Source organism: Zootoca vivipara, chromosome 6 (assembly GCF_965207765.1).
Source record: "Zootoca vivipara chromosome 6, rZooViv2.hap1.1, whole genome shotgun sequence".
NCBI classification, from domain to species: Eukaryota; Metazoa; Chordata; class Lepidosauria; order Squamata; family Lacertidae; genus Zootoca; species Zootoca vivipara.
This window is the reverse complement of record NC_142589.1, coordinates 40533718-40555573: the sequence shown is the minus strand read 5'-3', so window position 1 is coordinate 40555573 and position 21856 is coordinate 40533718. Positions and strand designations below refer to the sequence as shown.

General features: G+C 47.1%; 2 protein-coding genes across 5 annotated transcripts in view; one reads left to right on the top strand and one right to left on the bottom strand.

Annotated features, from left to right (window-relative positions):
* Positions 1–479: 479 nt before the first annotated feature.
* On the top strand, positions 480–10314 carry ENKD1 (enkurin domain containing 1). Of its 2 annotated transcripts, none has more exons than XM_035120192.3 (8): positions 480–569; positions 4787–4969; positions 5450–5671; positions 6193–6365; positions 6660–6812; positions 7231–7400; positions 8931–9067; positions 9424–10314. In XM_035120192.3, the coding sequence occupies exons 2-8, from the start codon at positions 4885–4887 to the stop codon at positions 9582–9584; spliced, it is 1101 nt and encodes a 366-aa protein (XP_034976083.2). In that variant the 5' UTR covers positions 480–569; positions 4787–4884; the 3' UTR covers positions 9585–10314. The 2 variants fall into 2 exon arrangements, with proteins under 2 accessions (XP_034976083.2, XP_060131970.1); XM_060275987.2 differs by having other exon boundaries at positions 4747–4969.
* Positions 10315–13341: 3027 nt separating this feature from the next.
* Positions 13342–21856, bottom strand: part of PARD6A (par-6 family cell polarity regulator alpha) — a 15485-nt gene continuing 6970 nt past the window's right edge. For 2 of the 3 annotated variants that reach the window (XM_035120193.3, XM_088671046.1), the window contains one exon: positions 13342–14664. In XM_035120193.3, coding sequence (XP_034976084.1) covers positions 13871–14664 — 794 coding nt within the window. In that variant the 3' untranslated portion in view covers positions 13342–13870. The remainder of the gene's footprint in view (positions 14665–21856) is intronic. The other variant, XM_088671045.1, reaches the window with a different exon arrangement.

The window sequence follows — 21856 nt, the reverse complement described above, 5'->3', positions numbered from 1 at the left end:
TACTATATAAAACAATGGAAACTGTAGCAAATTAATTAGTTGGTCCCTCTTATCAGCCTCTCCATTCTACTAAGTCTGGCTCACAGATCTGGCAAAATAAAAAAATTCCTTCAGTAGCACCTTAAATTACTTAAAGGAATTTTTTTTTATTTTGCTTCGACTCAGACCAACACGGCTACCTAACTGTCACAGATCTGGGATAGCTTTTTATCTCGGGTGCTTATCAGTAACCTATCTACTGTATTATCTGTTGCGGATGAAAGGAGGAGGTTGGCGACATTTGGTAGCATCGAAATTCTCCTGCTGGCGAAGCAAGCATTTGCTCACTCGCGGTCGTTACTCAGAGAATACAATGCGAGCGCCGTTTTGCTCGCCAGAGATACGCAGCGCTCTCTCCCCCCCAGGTGAAGGATCGAGACCTACACTTCCCAGGAGCCTCTGCTCTTCGTCCAACCTGCGACAGGAAGCGCCTGTTGCTTAGAGACAGGAGGCGGGGAGTACAACTGCCAGCGATTTGACTCCCGCGCCGCTTCTTCGGAGAGAGCCGCTGGGGAGAGGAGACCAGAAATGTGAGTGAGGGGCTGCGAAAGGGGCGGAGCGAGCAGCATATCTTTCGCATCTGCTTAGCCGCTCTGAGGAAACAGGGTGCCGGACTTAAGGGGGCCTTCGGTCTGATTGGGCAGCGCTCGCTGTGAAAAGGCGTGTGGGGGGGGGGGCTGTGAAAACATGCGCGTGGCATGGAAAGTGCATGGGGAGAAGTTGCTCTCCTTCCCCCTCGCAATGCCAGCGACAGGGGTCCTCCGAGGAAGCCGAGCGGAGGGAGATTCGAGACAAGACAAAAGGAAGAACTAACGTGCGCAGCGCATAATTCAACTTTCAGGGATCAGGCCAAATGTTCATCTTAGTTCGGTATCCTGTTCTCACAGTGGCCATGGGAAGCTCAACAGGCAGGACCTGAGCCCAACAGCGCTCTTCCCACCTGTGGCTCCCAGCGACTGGCCTTCAGAAGCACCTGGAAGAAGAGCTATGGCCATTGTGGCTAGGAGCCATTGATAGCCTTACCCTCATTTCCCTAATCTCTGTTAAAGATGTGGAATTTGCTGTCAGGAGAGGCGGTGGCCACCATCTTAGACAGCTTCAAGTGGCTGCTCCTATTGACAACTTTATATTATTTCTGCCATCAGAAGCAGCATGCTTCTCTGAATACCAGATGCTGAGGAGAGTGAGCTCCTTGCACTCGTGTCCTGCTTTTGGGCTTCTCCTGGGAATCTGGTTGTCCACTGTGGAAACAGAATTATGGGCTTGGTGGTCCTTTGGTCTGGTCTACCAGAGTTGCTCTTAAAGAGGAAAGGAGGGTAGATCATTTAAAACATTTCCACCTTTCATCAAGATGATTCCAAGGTGGCATACAAATGTGTGAGCAAAACTACCCATAGTGTCCTAATGAGCATCATGACTTGGTGAAGATTTGAATCTGTCTCCCATCCCAGCCCCCAAGTCTTAGGCCCCATCTGCTCTATACATTTAAAGCAGTATTATACCATTTTAAACAGCCATGGCTTTCCTCCAAAGCAGGCATCCCCAAACTGCGGCCCTCCAGATGTTTTGGCCTACAACTCCCATGATCCCCAGCTAACAGGACCAGTGGTTGGGGAAGATGGGAATTGTAGTCCAAAACATCTGGAGGGCCGAAGTTTGGGGATGCCTGCCCCCCCCAAAACCTGGGAAGTATAGTCTGTATACTTCGGGAAGCCATGGCCTATTTAAAGTGGTATGATACTACTTTAAATATATAGTGCAGATGGGACCCTAGTTTGACATTCTAATTGCTACATCTGTGGTAGCTCTTATTTAAATTATGCCTTAACTGTGAAGGGAAGCTAAGGGTGCATCCTTGCTTTATGAATTTAACCTAGGTTTGATGACACTGTATTTTGAAAAAGGACTGAAGTCCACCCATCTCTAACTTAAAGGGTCATATGAGATGATACTTGTGGAGGGAGTGTGTTATATTTGGGAAGAAATGGAATAGACTAGCTTATGTGCTCTTTAGCAACCTCAATCTTTTATTCCCACCTGATAGGCACCCAGGATCAATTCGTGCAACCATTTTGGTTGTGACTGGTTGCTTTACTTTTCTTATCTGTATTGGTCTGTTCTTGTGGCAAATGGTCTGCCTGAACCATTGGAAACTGCTCTTTTCATTAATGGCTATACGGCTTCCAAGTATGAGTTCAGGACTGGCATACAAAGCTGCAGTTTGTCTTTGTGGCAAAAGATTCAGGCAGCTTTTTCCCTGTCGAGTGTGCCCTAATGCAGGCAGCATGTGTGAATCAGTCTGGATATTATGTGATTTGGGACTTGGGGAGGAACAGATCATGAGTCCTTCTGCCTGAGTCGTATCAAAATGAGCTTTTGACATGTTGCAATTGCCTTTCCAGCTACTTCCCAGGCTTGAACCACTTGCCCCTTAATTGTACTGTTAGAATCAATCCTAAAGCCCTCCTTTCCTTCAGTTTTAGGCTGCTGCAGTTTCCCTGATGTAGGGCAAAGGAGCCTTCCAGCAGCTTGTTTGTACTTGGCTCCTAACAGCCGTTTGCCCTCCAAGCCAACAGAATAAACACATTCTCTGTGCTGTGCCTGGAATGAAGCCAATAGTGTCCTGCTAAGCGCTCCCCCCCCCCCCTTTAACGGAGGTGTGAGGAAGACATTTGGCTTCCTATATATGAAGCAAGCTTGGCTATGGTTGTTGTTTAGCTGTGGACTTCAGCCATCCCTTCTCTACAAAAACAGCAACAATCTGCGTGAGTGTATCTTACCTATGTGCCGAGGTAGGATAGTCAATGTGTAAAATGTGCTCTGGGAGCATCTTGAGGTGAGCCTTGGGAAGGTGATGGAAGGCAGATGGCTGCTCTAGAGGGTTTTTTCCCCCTCATCGCCTTTTTGCTCACTTGACTGCGCTGACAGCTTTGTGATGTCTGGCACTGTGCTTCAGCTGTGATGGTTGCACCTGTTTCGAGTGGGCAGAATTCCAGGGTTCTATGTGTAGCTTTGGGGTGTGATGGAGGTGTCACTGCCTGTTTGGAGGTGCATATGAAACATTTTGGAGGTGAGATCCGTGGTAGGAAGATAAAGCCAGATGTTTCCCTTGTTAGCTGGCACTGAAACAGAGGCTCCTCTTACGGTGATAACCCAGAGACTTGGGTTCTGTACAGCTCCCAGGAGCTTGGCCTTTTCTGAGTACCATAAACACTTGGCAGCGCTGAGGCCTATTTTACTGTTGCTTTTCAAAGATGTTGTACAAGCACATGTTGTATAAGCAACTATATCTGTGTCTGAAAACATGTAAAAACAAACAAACAATGCAATTGGTAATTCAACACCAAGCTTTTAACATAGTTGAGAAAACGAACTGATTTGTCCTTTAGTATTGCTGTGTTGCCTCTCTGAATGCTTCAGGCTAAAACCAGACTGTAACTGATGCATCATAGTGATAGCTGAGTACTTCTATCCAGTAAAATAAAAGAGACTTGAATTAAAAACAGGAAAATGTGACAGAATAAGAATAAAAGGCAAGTTAAAAATAACTCCACAATAACAATCAAATAGCGGCAAGGAAACTTTAAGAATACAAAATTTAAAACTCCAGGAGATACTGTGTAGTTTTATTCTTTTTATATCTCAAAATACATGAACATTATATGCTCAAGTATTTTGAGGGGGGGGGAAGAATAAAAAAACAAAACAAAACAAAAACAAAACTCCAGCAGAGAACCTTTCATACTCTTGGCACCACTACCGAAAAAGCCCTGTCTCCCCTAATCTCAAGGGTGGCTGGCACAAAGATCAAACCCTCCAACATGGATGACAGAAGCCAAGCCGATTCATAAGGAGCCACCTCCTTGAGGAGGACATTCACCTGGCTCCTGCATTATTTTTACGGTGTTGAATTCAAACATTTTTGTTCTCTCAAGCATTTCAATAGTTTGTATTTTAAGTACTGGGAGGATGCTGTATTTTTAAACACTGGTAATGAAATCTTTTACTCCACTCTTTTAATTGCGATTCAATTCTGTTTATTGTTTTTGTTTATATACCATAGGCTGAAATCTTATACACCCTGGGATTAAGAATGGTTTACCTGCCTTACTTACCTGAGCAGACTTGTATAGGGTTGTAGGCCTACTGAAAGCCTTAACCTCCATAAATTTGTCTTTTAAAGCCATCCAAGTTGGTGGCCACCCACCACTACATCTTGTGGTAGTGAATTCTATGGCTTAACCACGTCTGCACTGGGACTAGAAGGAGTTCCTTCCGAAGTTACACCCAGAAAAAATATGCTTATGATAGGGGGATTCATTATCAATCTAGACACCATATTCTGAATCAATTGTGCTTCCTGCTTTTTATAGGCTCTTCCATGTATACTCCCATGCCCTTCCTCCAGCAGGTGAAGACTTTCTTATTCCAACAGCCTTTGGGGAACTGACTGATTTTAAGGAAAGGACTGGGGCTGTGATGTATTCTATTATAATTGTCTGTATATTTTAATAGATCATATATATACAGTAGTTAGTTTTAATTCTCTTAATGTTTCATTGTTTTTTAAATTCTGCCTCTCGCCTCATGTGTGCTTTATTGCAGTAGTTAACATGTATGACATGATAATAGTAGCAATGTTTCTAAGACTAGCATGATGTGGAAGATGTGAAATAAAACCAACACTGAGGATATAATGCTGTTTAGTTCCTTGCAGCAGCTTCCCTACAGTTTCCTGTTCTTCCAGATAAATTGGCCATGCTTTGCCAGTGACGTTGAAGGAGGAAGAACTAAGGAAAGCGAGATCTTGCAGTTCTTGATTCCTGGCCTGGAGCTGAGGCTGAGATGTCAGAGGGGCCCTCCAGGATTACGGGGCCCATTCCCCCTGATCCCTCCCTTTGTCCCGATTACTACAGGCGTCCCCTATCAGGTGAGTGTGCTGTGTGATCCTGGGGTGCCCTGGTAATCTCAGTGCATAATCAATTTTCCTTTTCACCTCCAGAAAAGAGAAGGATCCATATTTTTCTCTATAAAGGGTAGAATCCTCTAAGTACTCACTAGCCCTTGCTGAGTGGGGGTGCAGTGTAGGGAGGCAGGGGTGAGGAACCTGTGGTCCTTCAGCTTGTTGGACTACAACTCCCATTACCCCTGGCCATTGGCTATGCTGGCTGGAGCTGATGGGAGCTCAGCGGCATCAGGTTCTGCACCCCTAATAAAGGACCTTTAAGAGAACAGTAATCAAGCAGCTGCTTGATACTGGAGGTTGAGCTGGAGTAGGCTGGGGAGGACCACAGGGTCTTTCTCATCGCCTCCTTTTAACTGGAAGTGTTCAGAGATTTGACCTGAGAGCTTCTGCGTTAACTTTATCTCTGAGCTGCAATCTTTCTTGACTCTCTTTTCCCATCTTTAGCACGAGGGAGACTGGAAGGGAACTCTCTGAAGCGGGATCTGCTCCCCGGCCCCATTCCCCCAGAATGCTGCCTCTACCCTGAATGCTACAGTGCCCGCCTTGCTCACCCTCCTGCACGGATTAAGCTGAATGGCAGGGACATTCTAGAGAAGGGAAAGAAGGGCACAGTGGGAGCTCTCCTGCAGCTGGATGGGATCTCCTTCCAGGAGGTGACACCCAAGCGTAAGTGTGGTCGCAACATAGGGACAGATGCCAGCCTGCTATTGACAGCATTAGGGGTGGTGTAGCAGTGAGAGTGTTTGACTGGGACTCAGAAGACCCCGATTCAGATCTACACTCAGCCATGAAGCTCACTGAGTGACCTTCAGGCCAGCCACTGTTTTTCAGCCTAACCATCTTAACAGTGGTTACAGTGGGTTTGTTCACCTACAGCAGTGATAGGCCATGTGGCTATCTCCCATTATGCCTGATGGGATGATGGTGGCTAGGACTGAAGGGAGTTGTAGTCAACAACATTTGGAGGGCAACACTTTGGCTACCTCTGACCTGTGGTGTAATCCTGGCTGTACAACCTCTGTAACACAGAGAGAAATATGAGTTCTTGTCTCTCTCCACATGTTACAGGTGAGCTGTCTATTTATTTATTTTTACAAGGAAAACATAAGGAAGTTCAAGGGAGAGAGGCTTTTGTGTCTGTAGCTCAAGGATTGTAGGGCAATGTTTTCTTTCTCTTTCCAATGCAGGCAAAGATCACAAGGACTATGAGAAGGAAAATCTGAGGCGCATGCGAGAGATTCAGCGGAAATGCAGAGAGAAGGAGCAGGCTCGGGAGCTCAGCCAACCAAAGCCTGTGAAGGCCCTATGGAAGTCTCAGAAGTATGAGAGTGTGGAGTCTAAAGTCAAAGCAAAGCTGCAGGTATTTCTACTACTGCTTATTGGCAATACATTTTACGTGCTGTGTCTCTTTCTGTCTGCCGAGAGGGAAGTGGTGCAGGGCGTGAACAAAGAAGAAACAGATGGGATTGTGCTGATCTGAGAATATTGACAACCCCTGTCTGGTGCCCCAGTTTAAAACAACATAGGTGGTTGTCATCAGGACCAGGTGCAACAGACTGTGCTGAAGGTTGATCAGTGATGTTCTCTGGGTTCTTCAGTCTAGACCTGTTTGTGACTGTGCAGTAATTCTTCCTCCTGTTTTCCTTTTTCCTAGGAGAGTCCTAGTCCTCCGAATCCAGAGCATCAGAGATACTTGAGAGCCTATTCGCGCTGCGGTGCAGGAATTTGCCCACGCAGGTCACCATCTCCAAACCCTGTCCAGTCCGGAGCAACAGCAGCTGCAGAATCACAGAATGGGAGTGTCAAGGTGGGGGGCGGGGAGATGCCCACCGGTGCTGATGCAATCTGCTTTATACTTCCGTTTTCTCATGAGTGGTTAGTGCTTTAGCCAACCTCCTCCCAACCTCTCCATTCCAGGGGTGCAGTAAATGATGTGGTGTCCCAAGGCAGAGGGAGGGACACTTTTTGCAGTTGTGCATCAGGTTGACTGCCAGCACTTCCAAAGCTCTCTTGGAATGTTTTTTACTTCTCTGTGACCCCCAAATTATTTTGTTTCTCTGATCTGATGGGGGGGGATATTCTCTACCCCTGCCACAAAGGCGTGTCCTGTGCTTTCAAAGTTGGCTAGGGGCTAGGAGAAATTAAACCAAACCTGTCCCTAGTCTATAGAAAAGCAATGTTTCCTGACACCCGAGCCTTCCAGCTATTTGACCTTCTCATTACAGAACCAAGAGGAGGGTCAAGGGGTGGACTTTGTCAGCCACAACGCCCAGAATGCCAAACGGGCTCAGCTGCGGCGCTCACGCACCTTGCAGTCGCTGACCGAAGTGCTGGAGCAGAAACGCAAGGATCAGGAAGAGTACAACGCTAAGCAGAAAGGCCATGTCCCCCGCTAGTAGGTATCCAACTCACCCCTGACACATCTGGCTTCAGTATTTATTTGTTTAAAATACTGCTATCCATGCTTCTCTGTGTTACAACAGGCCTCCAAGGCTACTTGCAAGAAAATAAAATTAATACCCAATAAATATAAGGTTGAAAAAGAAAAGTAAAGAAATCAATGTTCAACCTTTCTACAAGACTGCAAAGTGGTGGTCACAGGTTTGAACACCCCTTCACTTCCCATAGAAAACTAGCATGTCAAGGAGAAAGCTAAGCAGTCTGTCTGGTGTGGTGTAGTGGTTAAGAGCGGTAGACTCATAATCTGGGGAACCGGGTTCGCATCTCGGCTCCTCCACATGCAGCTGCTGGGTGACCTTGGGCTAGTCACACTTCTCTGAAGTCTCTCAGCCCCACCCACCTCACAGGGTGTCTGTTGTGGGGGAGGAGGGGAAAGGAGATTGTTAGCTGCTTTGAGACTCCTTCGTGTAGTGATAAAGTGGGATATCAAATCCAAACTACTCTTCTTCTTCTTCTTCTTCTTCTTCTTCTTCTTCTTCTTCTTCTTCTTCTTCTTCTTCTTCTTCTTCTTCTTCTTCTTCTTCTTCTTGCATAAGCACCAGAAGTAAGTTTGGGAGCATTCTGCCCATGTGCAGGACTGCCATATGAGCATGATGGCATCTCATCGGCTGCTGAATTTGGTTTTCCCAGAAACTCTGCTTTATTCTTTTGAGGAAGTTTCTAGCCCCTTTTGTTTGTGATTTGAAATAAATAAAATAGCATTCTGAATTGGAGATTCTGCCACACTGGATGGATAAAATGGGTGGGGTTACAACTCTTCATAAAGATATAGAAGGGAATACTTACTTCTGGGGTGCAGCTCTGTTCTTGGATTCCCAGGTGGTGTCTGCAGCATAGAATGCTTTTATTGGCTTGGACTGATTGGCCAGCTATACTCACTGCTGAAAATGACCTGGCTACCCTCATTCATGCCTTGATAACTTTGGGATTAGACTACAGCAATGTGCTCTTTGTGGGGCTGCCTTTGAAGACAGTTCAAAAACCTCTGATGATTTGGAATATCTCCACCCAGTTGGTCAGAGGCACAAGTCAGGGTGGCCATGTTATGCCTGTGTTTGAAACCCCTCCTCCTGGAGTTTCATTTCTGAAAGGCTGGATTGATGGCCCTGACTGCAGTGAACACCATATCTGTTCCTGCGCCCTGTCCCAACTTCTCTTCTAGCTGTTTCTTTACCACTTAATTGGTTTGTAGGACCTCGAGGGGAGAGACATGAGGCTAGGCCAGGCATCCCCAAACTTTGGCCCTCCAGATGTTTTGGACTACAATTCCCATCATCCCTGACCACTGGTCCTCTTAGCTAGGGATCATGGGAGTTGTAGGCCAAAACATCTGGAGGGCCGCAGTTTGGGGATGCCTGGGCTAGGCCATGCTCTGTTCCTTGAAGTCTGAGGTGCTGTTTCCTCCTAGCTTTCTCTGCCATTCTTTCCTTGCCTTAACTGATATGCTCTTTCTGCTGTGATTTAGCCTGATTGAGAGGAAGGACCACTGGCGCAAAGAGGCAGAGGAGCGCCAGCGCAACATGCCTGACCCCTCCATGCCACCTGGCCATGCCATGATGCCAGAGAGCCAGCGGCTGGAGACGCTCAACGACCTCAAACAAAGTAAGGAGGGCGGAACTCAAGACATGTGAAGCTGCTTCATGCCGGGTTGGCCCAGGATGGTCTAGTTCAGGGATGTGGAACCTTCCACCTTCTAGATGTTTTTGGACTCTGGTTCCCACCACCCCCAGCCAGGGTGGCCAATGGGCAGCGATGATGGGAGGTTTAATCCAACAACATCTGGAGGGCCACATGGCCCCCCACACCTGGCAGAGGCTCTATGGAACATAGGAAGGTGTCTTACACCAAGTCAGGTTGTTGTCCATCTAGCTGTATATCTAGCTCAGTCTTGTCTGCACTGACTGAATTGAGCAGGCATCCTTAACTGTAAGCTGGTCACTCTTCCTCTTCTCTCTCAGGCCAAGAGCGCTTCCTGAAAGACCTCCTGCTGCTTCCAGTGCGAACTGACACCCTCAGCGGCCAGAATAGACGTGCCACCCTGGAGAATAAGCTGTCACAGATCGAGGAGGCACTCAAAATATTCTCTCGGCCCAAAGTCTTTATCAAGCTGGACTCCTAGGCAGAGGCAAGATGCTCCCTTTCCCAGCCTTCTCTTCTGGACTGCAATGAAAGGTCTCTTTTTCCTTCCTTGCTCAGACAGAAATCCTCTTCCCCTCTCAGCCATCCTTGCTGGCTGACTCAGTGATGCGAGCTTCTGCCCCACACTTGTGTGGCTGGCTACTCTCTGGTGCTTGCTCTTGTCACCCAGCCTTTCAGGAGCTGGGATGGAACAAGAGGTCTGCATCACACCTGTCTGCTTGTCTTGCTTCACACCAAGGGCAGGGAGAATCTGTGGCCTACCAAAAGTTGCTGGACTTTGATTTCCATCTGCCCCGGGCAGCCTGGCCAGTGTTCAAGAGTGATGAAAAATGTAGTCCAAACGGCATCTGGAAGGCCACAGGTTCCCCTTCCTTGTTCTTCATGCAAAAGGAGTAGGTTGCCAAAAAGGAGATGGGATGGTTGGTGGTGGGGGGAGAGAGAGAGGTGCTTGTTCTCAGAGGAATCTGGCCATTGTGAGATCTGTAAATCCTCTGTAGCCACAGCTTGAATTTCCAGAGCTGCGCCTCTGGGGAGAGTACACTGAGGAGCTCTAACAGTACAGCAGGACTGAGCAGGCATCCTGGGCATTGTTCTCCTTTTTTGAAGACGGTTCAGGTACACGCATTGGCTGGACAAATGGCCAGTGCTCAGAGGGATAGGTGTCCAATTGTAACTTAAATAGTTTTTAAATAAAGTAAGCAAGTAAGTAAGTAACTTTTGAAAGCACTTGTCGCAGGACAGAGGCGGAAACTGTGGGTGCCTTCACAAGCACTGAAAGATTCTTTAAATGGCTGAGGGATTGTTTTTAATTTACAGATATATGGTGAATGCATCCTCCATTTGGGTGATACATCGTACAAACACAGCAAGTCTCTGCTCCTCAGAACTGCAGGCAAGGATGAACCATAGGAGCACCTGCTATGCATACACAGAAGGGCCCTCTGGCACCTCCACGTAAATGAGTCAGGAGGGGATGAGAGAGACCCTCTGCTGAGAGTGTCAGAGAAAGGGATTGTGCGTTAGTTGGACATGGAGTCTTACCTAACAGAAGCCTGTATAAGGATCTATAGTTGGCTAAGAAGTTCAGTATTAGGAAGGATGCTAAGTAGGCCCAGCAAGCTTCAAACAGTCACAGGCTCATGTGAAGTGGAATTCAAGTGCCTGTTTCTTTTTTTAATATAATTAATCTGAAAAGCTGCACTTGATTCTGCGTCATGGAAAAGCTGCTGCTGCCTTTTACACTAACACAAAGCTAAGGTAGAGGCGATGGGTTTTGCTGCCTGAAAAACTCCCCTTTCGGGCTTGTCCTTCATTCCTAAAGGAACCTGGAGCCAAGTGACACTAAAATCATAGGCAGGGCAAAGATAGTCCATATCTTTTAAGAGCTGGCAGGATTGAGCAGCATGGCAGGGTTGGAAAGGGTTAATAAGGTTAACAGGCAATCTAGTTCCGCCACACCAAAACAACAACCCAAACCAAACTCTGGACAGGGTTGCAGTGAAGGGTGATGGACAGCAGTAGCAGGATTAAATGCCTCCCCGTGGGGTAGTCGGAATACATAAAACATTTCCTCCCCTCTGGAAATGATAGACAAGGGTTATTTCGGCTGTGCAAACCCTCCTAGCCGGTTTTTTGGGGGGTAATGGTGCAAAGCCCTGACAGCTATGTACTGTCTTCAAGTGTTCTCCTTTCCATGCAAAAATTGTGGTTTCAGGCCCCTAGAAGAGTTACCTCGACCGACAAAGCAGAGAAAAGCTTGGTTAGTTTTCTGTAGACCTTGTGCTTGTTAGGGCACCAGGAACAGGTTATGTTATGTGGGAAGCAGGCACGCTGTGGCCCTGATACAGGACTGCAGGTTGACCAGTTGTCCCTCTATTAACTCTCAATCACTAGCCTTGAGAAGAACCTTCCCACAAAAGGCTCCCCCCCCCTTGGATTTGGATGGGAGGCTCACAGTGCATGGAGATTTGAAATTTAACCCTTCTGTATCTGCAGACCTGACACAAAGTCAGATTCCTTACATAGCAATCGGGCTTGGAAACAATCTTCAAATTAGTTAAAGATATCACTGCATCAAGTGGGTGCTGCAGCACAGAATAACCCTTTCCCTCCCAATTTCAATCCCTTCCTGCTTGGCAACAGCTTCCAAGTGGGAGTGAATGGTGGGCTACAGACCCTCATTTAGAGTTCTTAAATCCCAGAGGCTTTCACGTGGCAGGATGGTTGTGAACATGGCCTGCAGAGACTACCTACAGGTGAATTACTGCACCATGTTTAAGGCCAACAGTTAAATATAAGCCCAGTGGGAACGAAGAGATGCCTTGAACCCTGTACCTGGCCACTGCTGTCCTCTGGTGGTGGACCCCAGTAATTGTACAAGATAATGATTCACAGCAAATCAAGATTTTAGGCAGCGAAACGTCTCTCCTGAGGTCTCCTACTGCAGACTATGAGCATCTTAGCTGGTCAGACTTAAAATGAACAAAACAAGAGAAGACTACCTTCCTTCAATTTAGAATGGTAAATTAAACATCTCCCTAGAAACCATTTCAGTGCAAATGATCCTGACCTGGTAGAAATGCAGCTGGGATGAATGGGTGATTTGTTAGAGGTGCTTCTATTTCCTTTCGTCAGTTGCTTTTTGCAGGAGAAAAATGAAAGCGATGTGGAAGGATATTATGCTTGAAACCTTTTCTTTTTCATTAATGGAGAGGCAGGTGCAAAAGCCTCAGGCAAGAGATCTAGCAAGAAGCTGGACACCTTGCAAGGCCAGATCAAGTCAGTATGCTGAGGACCACAGAGCTCAGTGGGTTGGCACATGTCTTAATTCCTGATGATGCTCCCCTCCCGCTGACAGACATATACAGTCACTGCTATCAGCAGGTATCTAAAACATCCTGGGAGAATTCAAATTAGCATATAATATTTGCATAAGCCACATCATCATGCAGATTCTTTGTGTTCACTATCTTGAAGGTTGAAATAAGCACTTAACACCATTTTGGTTTGCCAGTGTATAGAACTCTTGCACACAATAGGAATGAGCAAAGGGCCAGCTAGGCATACACCCTGCCAAGAGGTAGACTAGTCCAAAGCTCTCCAACCTTTCAGGCCTAAGACCCGCTTTTGAATCTGTGTGTGTTAGAAACATGTTCAGCTATCTTCTTCCTTTTATCTTTCCAACTAGTCAGAAGGGTGAAAACATTTCTCCCCATCTTTCTGCTTTTATTTTAATTAAGGAATGGCCATATCTCAGTGGGAGAGCACCTGCTTTCCATGCAGGGGCTCCCTAGTTCAATCACCAGCATCTCCCAGTAGGGCTTAGAGAGAACCCTGCCTGAAATCCTGGAGGAGCCACTGCCAGCCGCTGTAGACAATAGATGGACCAGTGGTCTGACTAAGTCTAAGGTAGTTTCCTATGTTCTTCATTTAAAACCAAAACCCTTCACAGAAAATAGCAGCTATGCTTCAGGAGCAACTCAGTTTCAGATCCTGATCCAGCAGTTGATCTAGCCAGTCAACTAAACATCTATCCACCAAAGTCAGACAACAAAAAGCCAAGTTGCCTCAGTCACATTTCCCTTGCTGCCCTACCAGTCCCAATGGGTCCCAGCATCCTATTGAGCAGAATAATGCATCTTGCATGTTTGGGACCACCCTGCTCAATTTCCCAGCACAGGCACCTGAGCGTCCTCATCGTGCTTGACCAGCACTTCTAAAAATCATGTGAATACACATTTCTTTAAAAAAAACTTTTAATAGTTTGTTGCAATATATTAATCTGTGATGCATGTTATCGTAAAAACAAATAACTAAAAACAAACACTTCATGAGAGCTGACAGTTGGTGGAGGGGAGAACCAGAGACTGTGAGAGAGGCAAGAGCATCCCTGCCTTTTCCCTTCTACCTGCCCAGAATGAAGACAGGGGCTGAAGAGAGGGAATAGAGAAGGTAGTAGAACTCCCATTGCTTTGGTTCAATGGGGAGCAAGAAAGAACCTCTTGGGTGGCTAAGGACTGGGAGGAAAGTGGCTTGGCCCCAATTGCTCCAAACCCCAGCTGCCACCTTTGCTCCAGCAGCTGCGGAAGAGTGCCACTGGGTCTGCAGGCAATGAGCAAGAGAGAGTCTATGGTGGCACGCCTGGGCAGTGTTTTGGGTTCTAGATGGGTCCCCCAGTTCCAGCTCCATTGGCCAGGAAAAAGGTACTGCCAAACTGACCGTGGAAATGCTGAAATTCAGAAGACAAGGGAGGTGCACTGCCTGGGGCTATAGCGTGATAACCGTGCCATCCTCCCGGAGGCTGCCTGCTCGGCTGCCCCGCATTGGGCTGCCACTGCCGCTGTGACTGTTCAGGGAGGGCAGTGAACCCTGGGAGCTGTAGAGGGACAGGCTGTGCTGCAAACTCTCCAGGAGGCCGCCATTGGGGCAGCTGGCAGGCAAATCGCTCTCAATCACCAGGTCACCCTCTTCGTCACTCTCTCCCTCTGCTGTGCTGCAGTTGCTCAGGTACTGGGAGGCCGGGCTAGGTGTCTGCTGGCTGGGGGTGCTGTCCGTGGACATGCCAGAGCTGCCCGAGGCCTTGCTGCTGCGGATCACATTGTTGCGCTGGTTGGCCGGCTTGACAGTGATGATGAGGTTGTGGCTGTTGGCCACCATCATGTCCGTGACCTGGTCCAGCGACTTGCCTGCCACGTCGATGCCGTTGACTTCCAGGATCTCATCATTCACAGCCAGCAGCCCCGTGCTTTCCGCCAGGCCCCCCTTGACCAAGCGGGAGATGAAGATGCCAGGCACCTTCTCAACCCCGTGGGGTGCCACGCGCACGCTGACCCCATCCCGGATGTAGAAGCCAAGGGGCTTGTTGGAGCCATGCTTGTGCAGCCGCACCCGCCGGTGGGTCTCGGGCAGAATGTCCACATCAATGATGGAGGAGATCTGACGGAAGTCCTGCGGCATGCCAATCAGCAAGTGCGGCTTGGCCCGCTGGTGCACAGGGCGAAGAAGCCCCTTCTTTTTCCGCTGCAGCGAGTTGGAGGCGAAGACACTGGTGTCGGCTTCTGCTGCAAGAAGGAAAGAAAGCAAAACAAGCACAGATCAGATGGGCAGGTATCCACTGCTCAAGCCCACCCTTTGTTTCCCAGGTGTCAATTATCTCTCAACTTCATTGAGGTTCTACTAGCCACAATGTTCTACCTCCACTGTCAATAATAATTTTTATAATAATTTTTATAATAATAATAATTTTTTATTTGTACCCCGCCCATCTGGCTGAGTCTCCCCAGCCACTCTGGGCGGCTTCCAGTCGAATATCAAAACAATACAGCAATAGCACAATTACAAAAGTCACAAACAATACATAAACCACATCAAAAAATACACAACCGAATAGAAAACAATTTCAACATAAATCAATATCTAAAACTAAGAATACATCCTTAATACAGTTTAAATAACATAGGTAAAAAATAACAGGAATTTAAACAAAAAACAAAACAAAACAAAATGGAGCCCTCTCTGCCCAGCAGCAGCGGCGGCAACAGTCCTTTATAAAGCCCATCAGGCCCCACACCTGACTGGTGTGGTGCGTGAGCTATTTAACTTAATGAACCTAACTGAGTCACGTTCATTTCAAGGGTTCTACTCTGAATAAAACTCAGCTGAATACCACCCATTGTCTGGTAAGCTCACTGAAACAATATACATCTTAAGTTATGAGAATATGGAGCAGAAAGATCCATGTTGGGGTTATGATGGTTTGCTTGTGGTTCAGAATGAGTTACAAGTAAAATAAAATAAAAACGAGGGAAAAATAATTTTGCCCTAATGCACTACAGCAGGCATCCCCAAACTTCGGCCCTCCAGATGTTTTGGACTACAATTCCCATCTTCCCCGACCACTGGTCCTGTTAGCTAGGGATCATGGGAGTTGTAGGCCAAAACATCTGGAGGGCCGCAGTTTGGGGATGCCTGCACTACAGACAGTACACTTAACAAACACTGAGCTGCTGAGTTTAGCATGGCACCCAGGACAAACACCCAGCTCATCCCCTGTTCTGCTCATATCCATAGTTCCTTTCTTCGTTGCTCTTCCAAACACATGATTGATTTCCTTGAATATTTTTATCCCTACTTTCCAGCTCCTTAGGACCCCAAAGTTGTCAAGATGATCACAGACACAGTGTCAGCTACTGCAGAGGTGGTTGCCAGGCACTATACATTTTTCTCTCTCATACCAAAGAAGGCTTTTCAACCAAACCTGTCTGCATTTAGCCAGCTGATCTGTATCCCTTGGGAGCTGCTGGTTCTCCCACAACCTTGGAATTTTTGAGAGCTAAATGTGTTAGCATCATGGGAGTTAACAATGTTGCATGACGGGAGAAACATTTCCGGTTTACAACATCTGAATGCAAAAGTGTATTTTTGGCTGGGGAGGAGGGAAGTGGGACACCACTGTTTTCTGGTAGTGGGCAAGGATCAGCACCAGAAATAACACAGGATGAGCCCCAGTGTGCATTACAGAGAATGACTATACCTCCATTGAAATGTGAATGGCTCTTAAGGCATTCCTTTTGTAGTGCTCCCTATTGCCAGGGACGTGGGGTGGAGGAAAGGGGGGCCGGGCCGACAGCAAAGGGGGTATGTTGATCACACTTGGGCCCTGACAGATCGTGACCGTGAGTGATGTGCCACTCCCTTGTATTATAACGCCACATCGCTCGGCACCAGAAGGCACAGCCAATGCAAAATGCTGAGCAGGTCTCATTCTGCCCAGTAGTGCTGACTCCCTCCTCGCATACTTCTCTACCCGGGTCAGATCCTGACCTATGCCTAGATGAGATGTACCTGCCAGTGCTGGAGAGGGAAGAAGGACCCAGCCCCTTCTGGGATTACCCACTGTATGCCAGGCTGGGATTAAAGGGGATATGAATAATTCAGTTTTAATCACACTTTGAGCTGTACTCTGCAGACTTAACTCTGTCGCTGCCAGCTCGGGCTCTGGTGTTCTCCTGCAGCAAAAGCAAAATAAAGGCTGTTCCAACAGCCAGACCCTAGAGCGGAACCTGCCAGTTGCCATGAGGTGCCCCCATTTGAATTCTAGGGGAATTCATCAGGAGTAACTGGGACTCAGAACACACTGGCACAAATCAGAATTGGCTCAGAAGATCTGGTATGCCAGATCCTGGGGCTGGGAGGTAGCGGGAGAAAGAGAGAGGAAGACAGAGACAGAGACCTTGTCCTCTTGCTAATTCCATATGCTAATTTATCAAATGCATGTTAACCTAAATTGCTTTCAGTGGAGTAAACAGACCATCACACACATATCACAGAGCAGGAACTTGATATAAAATACTTGGGTTTATTATTTAAGATTGTCAATCCCAGATGCTAAATCTAGTAAAAATGCATTTAAAGATTTAATAAACTGGAGGAGAGAAGAAATATGTCCTTTTAATCACCCAGTTTTGACCCTGCAGCAGGAATGGGGAACCTGAGACCCTCCAGGTAATGCTGCCCTACATTTTTTGCCATGCCTGGCCATTGGCCATGTGGGCTGGGGCTGATGGGATCTGGAGGGCCACCGATTCCCCATTCCTGCCCTAGAGAGTAAGCAGAGACTCCTAAGAGCTCTCTCTCTCCTGCACTGTGAGAAGCATATCATGAATGGCCTCTGTGCAGTGGGCAAGCAGAGGTCTTCAAATGACCTCTTGCCAGTTTGTCACTACAGAAAGGCGAAAGGCATTGTTATCTCAAGATAATATGGCTTGTGAGGACAGGTACTGCAGAAGGCTGAATTAAGAAGTTGTTTTGGGATCTGCAGAAAACGGGGTGGCTGACTCAGCAGGGGGCACTCTTTTCTACTCTGTTTTCCTCCAGGGATGCCTGCAGGGGACCCCTCTACCATCTGGGCACTATTTGTCACTGCATGCCAACACTGCAGGGAATGCTGTATGGACATGAGAGATACTAAAGAGCTGGAAAGGCTTGAAGGGCTGTCAGGCTGGAAAGAGGCTCCTTGCAAGGAAGAATTTGCTCCCTGGGGCTGAACCAGGGAAAAACCAGCTACAGCCAAAAGGAGAATTTGCAGTTTGGGTGGGGGAAGAGGGATTCCTCTGAGATGCCATCCAATTCAAGAAGTCAGAGGCAAATAGTCATATTTAGTTGATAAACAACTTGTTTTGCATAAATCTGCACATGGGTAAACAGAATCATTCTCAGGATGGGTTAAAAAAAAACCCACTACAATTGCAGTGGGTAAATTGGGCTTCCCCAGCCTGCTGCCTTCCAGAGGTTCTGGGTGAAAATTGTCCAGTTGCCACTTTACCTCTTCCTTGTCCTGATGTTCCCCCACCCCACCCCCATTTTCCTTCACTGAAATAAATAAATATCCCTGTATGCACACCCTGAAGAAATGTGCTGCACATGCCTATGCATCACACCTAGCTGGATGGACAGTTCACCCAGCCCCTAAAGAGGCCAAAGATATTTGTGACAAGCAACAAAATGGACCTGGAAGAAGCAGGACTTGATGAGTCTGAACAGGTCTGTGGTTTTAATGCTGTTGAAATGACTGTAATATCTGAGAGAAGAGAGGCACCCTAAACACATACATACATACATACATACATACATACATACATACATACATACATACAGTACATGCATACATACACACCCCACAGCAATCCCAGAAGTCGGTGCTGGTAGAGTTTTGGAATCCCTGCACAATCTATCCAGGGGAGCATGTCCAATTTCACAGCCTGGCCCCTGCAGCTTTGGAAATTAAGCCCACAGAACGAACTGACCATGGCCTCAGCGCTCTTTTTATGAGCCTCCGTTCGCTTTGTTAGTCATTTGCAGTGTGGGAGACGGAGACACACCCACACCCACACACCCACACACACACCCCAGCAACAACTAGCCATTGACAAATTTATCTTGCCTGGAGGAGACTCTGGCTTACCACAGGAGACCAGATAGGTGATGTGTTTACAAGCCTGCGTCTGTGACAGAAGGCCATGCACAAACACACACACTCAACGAAGTCAGTGTACTACACAGGACAAGAAACTTCTTAAAGTAGAAGGGAAAGCAGCCTTGTCATATCTCTATCCTTAAGTGGCACACCCCTTATTCTACAGAGCTTGTCAGATGGAGCTCCAGAGTTATAAATATCACACAGTGTTTTTGGCGCAGCGGCTTATTTTTAGCCCAGGGAGACCATGCAGGGCTGTGGAATCTCTCTCCACCCAACCCCACCCAGCAACCAGTCCAACTAGTGCCAGCTCAGGTTTTGCAGGACCCTCGAGCAAGAAGCCCTTCATGCGCCTTCCTCCTGGAAGAGGTCCTCTCTCCCTTGTACCTTTCACCATTGCCCAGTCAGTTGCCCCCTCTCTCTGAGCTGAATCTGCAGCGCTGCCCAGAACAAGAGGGGTAGCAAGGTGAGTGGAGAGTTCTGACCCTTTTCCTTGATTGGTGATGGAGAATAATAATAATAATAATTTTATTATTTATACCCTACCCATCTGGTTGGGTTTCCCCAGCCACTCTGGGTCTCCCCTGTATGCTGAAGGTCCCAGGTTCAATCCCCGGCATCTCCAGGAAGGGCTCAGACAGACTCTCACCTGAAGCCCTGGAGAGCTGGTGTCGGTCAGTGTGGATAACATTGAGCAAGATGGACAAAGAGACGGAAGATTCCTATCTTCCTATGATGATGATGAGGAGGAGGAGCTGAAGCCAGCCAAGGAAAGACCTGGCAAGAGGTCCTGGCAAATGCCCAGCAATGCCAACCCTGGTGCCAAGCAACCAGCATCATTGTACTTGGCAGCCCTGCAGCATCTTCTGTGCTAGGAAGGCAGCCAAGAGCAAAACCACAGGGCAGAGGAGAGCACAGGGGGCAGAGGGAGGATGCATAGGGCGCCCAGGTGTCCTACTCTACAGAGGATGGATTTGTCCACCCCAATTCAAAGATGAAAAACCACAAGGGCAGGGGGAGAAGGGGGATCAGGGGCCTCAAAGTCTCCCTCAACAGTAAGCACTTAGACAACAGACTGAGCAGACGCACTGATCACCTGGTTACAGTCTTCCGCACTACGGTGACATGCATTTCTATTTCCATCAAAGTAATTATGTCTTGTTTTTTAAGAATTATTTCTAAACCTGCATCTATACAGATAATAGCATATGAACACTTCATGCAAATTGGCACCCTTCTTCTTTCTAAACTAAAGCAATGCATAGGTGGCCTCCTTAATGATGCGCCTCAAGTTCTGGCTTAGCAACCTTCACTGGGCTGTGGCTGATGGACAGCCATTGAGCAGGAGGCTTCAGGTAAGACAGGGGAAAGAGGTCCTTCTTACGGCCATTTGCAATGGGCGTTGAAAACATCTGCAGCAGGCAAAAAAACAAAACCAGGCAGTAACAGCTCCTCTGTACAGTAGCCTGGATATTCCTGGGTGTTCAGCAGTAAGGCTGGCATTGTCCCCAATGTTTCATTCATCTCTTTCCTGTGACCTGCCATCCAGCCCTCAAAAGAAAAGCTTCCGGTGTACAAAAACAGATTTGGCGTCTCAGTAAAATAGGCTTATGCGGCTTGCCTAATTTGCATAGTTTATTCTGACAGGAGATTTTTGCACTTCTGGTTACAAGTTTCGAGGAGCTTCGATTTCGTTGGTTAGTATGTTTAGTTGGCAGAGGGGCAACATAAATATACACTCTGCTCTCTGAAGTGGGTGGCTGTGGTTCTAGCACTGGTACAGCAAACTAACAGCAGAATCCTATACCCACTTCCCTAGGAGTAAGCCCCACTGAACTCAATGGAATTATGTATGAGCAGCTGTGCTGTTGGGTCTGGGCCTTGGGGCCACAATCCAGGTTCCCCTAAACAACCTCCCAGAGAGAGGCAAATGATGGAGGCAGCAGTAAACGGACCCAGCATCAACACCGCAGCTTCTTGGGCCAGTGCTGGTCACTATGGAATCATTACACGGTACTTATTTTTTTACAAAGAAAAATATTATAGTCAGTGATCAGCCAGCCAGGTATGTGTGCTGTTACATAGACCACTTTTAAGAACATACTATCCTTTTCTACAACAAAATTTTACTTATCTCCAGGTACATGCATGGCAGGTACATCAGGGCAGCAGAAGCAAACTCCAATTTAAAGTGTCATGTTTCAAATGCTCAGCGTATTTTTTGCTTTATTATAATGATAATTTGAAAACTGCCCCCCCCCCAACTTCTAACATATCAGGAACGTAGAAGCAGTTATAAAGCATGGAATGGTGATTGGAATTGTTTGGGGACAAAGAGCAATGTTAACTGTGCTTCAACAACTGGCATAATACACATCACCATCAAAAGTCCACCCCACAACATTCAGGGTCTAAATTTGCCTTTCTGCACAGGTTTAGGTCAGGCTGTCTCCAAATGGTTTTTACGGTTTAATTAATCTGCAAACGAAGTGGGGGTGGGATGATTTGGTGAAGCTATTAAAGGAATCACTGTTTTAATTAGTTGTTATTGCCTTATAAAGCCCAGAAATAAGCCAGTCTGGAGTTCCTGTGGGTTGGCTGATGGAGAAGAGGCTCAAGAAAGCAAGGAAGTCTTTTCTCATTTAGAATGAAAATCTGCCCCATCTGCTGTCCACTACTAAACTCAAGAGAACATGAATGGGCAAGATGGGGGAAAAACAGGGAAAGACCAACCTGGACCCATCCATCAGCCAAACAGAAAGCAGCTTGCTCTGCCCTTCTTGTGAGAAACTAAGAAGTTGTGTCTGGCTGAGTTAGCTTTTTTTCCCTCCACCCGTTCCAATCTCCTTTCCTTTTGTCCTGTGTCTTTTAGAATGTAAAGTTGAAGGCAGGGGCAATCTTGTTATTGATTGTTGTAAGTAATTCTGGGAGCCTTTTTTTGGCTGAAAAGTTAGGTAAAGATACTTCAGACAAACAAAGAAAGATGCTGTAGGGCAAGATTCAAATACAGAGAAACTCATTTGTGTCCTTTAAATAGATTTTGGACACAGAGTGTTGCTGTCTCAAGACTGCAAAAATAATTTCTGGATAAAGGTAAAGGTACCCCTGACTGTTAGGTCCAGTCGCGGACGACTATGGGGTTGTATGCTCATCTTGCTCTATAGGCCGAGGGAGTCAGTGTTTGTCCACAGACAGCTTCTGGGTCATGTGTCCAGCATGACTAAGCCGCTTCTGGAAAACCAGAGCAGCACACGGAAATGCTGTTTACCTTCCCACCG